Source organism: Mus caroli, chromosome 5 (genome assembly GCF_900094665.2).
Source record: "Mus caroli chromosome 5, CAROLI_EIJ_v1.1, whole genome shotgun sequence".
Lineage (NCBI taxonomy): Eukaryota > Metazoa > Chordata > Mammalia > Rodentia > Muridae > Mus > Mus caroli.
This window is the reverse complement of record NC_034574.1, coordinates 133,421,593-133,422,338: the sequence shown is the minus strand read 5'-3', so window position 1 is coordinate 133,422,338 and position 746 is coordinate 133,421,593. Positions and strand designations below refer to the sequence as shown.

The window sequence follows — 746 nt, the reverse complement described above, 5'->3', positions numbered from 1 at the left end:
GGGATTAAAGGTAAGCCACCACTACCCGGTGGACCAGAACTCTTAAGTCCACAAAGATGCTAAGCTCAGTCCAGGGGAACCTGGACAAGAGGACTGAGTCCTAGAAGCTGCCCTGTGGGTGAGGACAGGTTAGTCAGAGCCACAAGGCCTTTGCTGTCAAAGCCTGTTAACTTGGGGGTTTGGTGCTGTGGGGTGGGGGTGTAGCTGCCTATTAACCTAGCTGCGAGGAGAACAGTCAGGGGATCAGCTAGGTGCGCAGGAGACTGTTCACCCAGGCACCTGATCCCCAAATCCGTTCCTAACGGTCAAGAGAAACCTGGATGAGACAATCCTCCAGGCCACGGAGGAGTGCGCAGGAAGGTGGGTGTCACAGCCCAAGTAGGTAGAGGCTGCAAGTGACAACCCCACGGCCTTCAACTAAGTGTCTCTTCAAGGCAGAAATATGCATCTTGGAGGGTAATGATTTCTGTATCTGTCGGCCCTGCAAGGCTCTGTCTGGACCCTGACATGCGTCGTCCGTACCTCCCAAATCCGGGTAAGAGGTGCGCTCTCCGCGACTGCGAGTTAGCCTGGGGGTTCTAATCCCGCCCCCGCATCCCTCCGCTAAGGGAATTAGGCCCGAGAGTGCAAAATGCACCATTAGACTGCCCGGCCGAAGCTCGAACTCCGCCTTACCAGGAGGATCTCCACCCCGGCCTGCGTGCGCCTCGCCCGCGGAGGTTCCGGTGTCTAAAGCAGGCCCCGCC

At 57.6% G+C, this 746-nt stretch overlaps 1 protein-coding gene across 2 annotated transcripts in view; it reads right to left on the bottom strand.

The window, feature by feature from the left end:
- Brat1 (BRCA1 associated ATM activator 1) overlaps positions 1-746 on the bottom strand; it is a 14,585-nt gene extending 13,839 nt beyond the window's left edge. Inside the window, exon 1 of one of the 2 annotated variants that reach the window (XM_021162436.2) lies at positions 676-746. Coding sequence is in view for 1 of the 2 variants with exons in the window: in XM_021162435.2 (XP_021018094.1) it covers positions 523-640 (118 nt within the window). In the remaining variant the exon portion in view is untranslated. Of the gene's footprint in view, positions 1-522 lie in introns of both variants that reach the window. The other variant, XM_021162435.2, reaches the window with a different exon arrangement.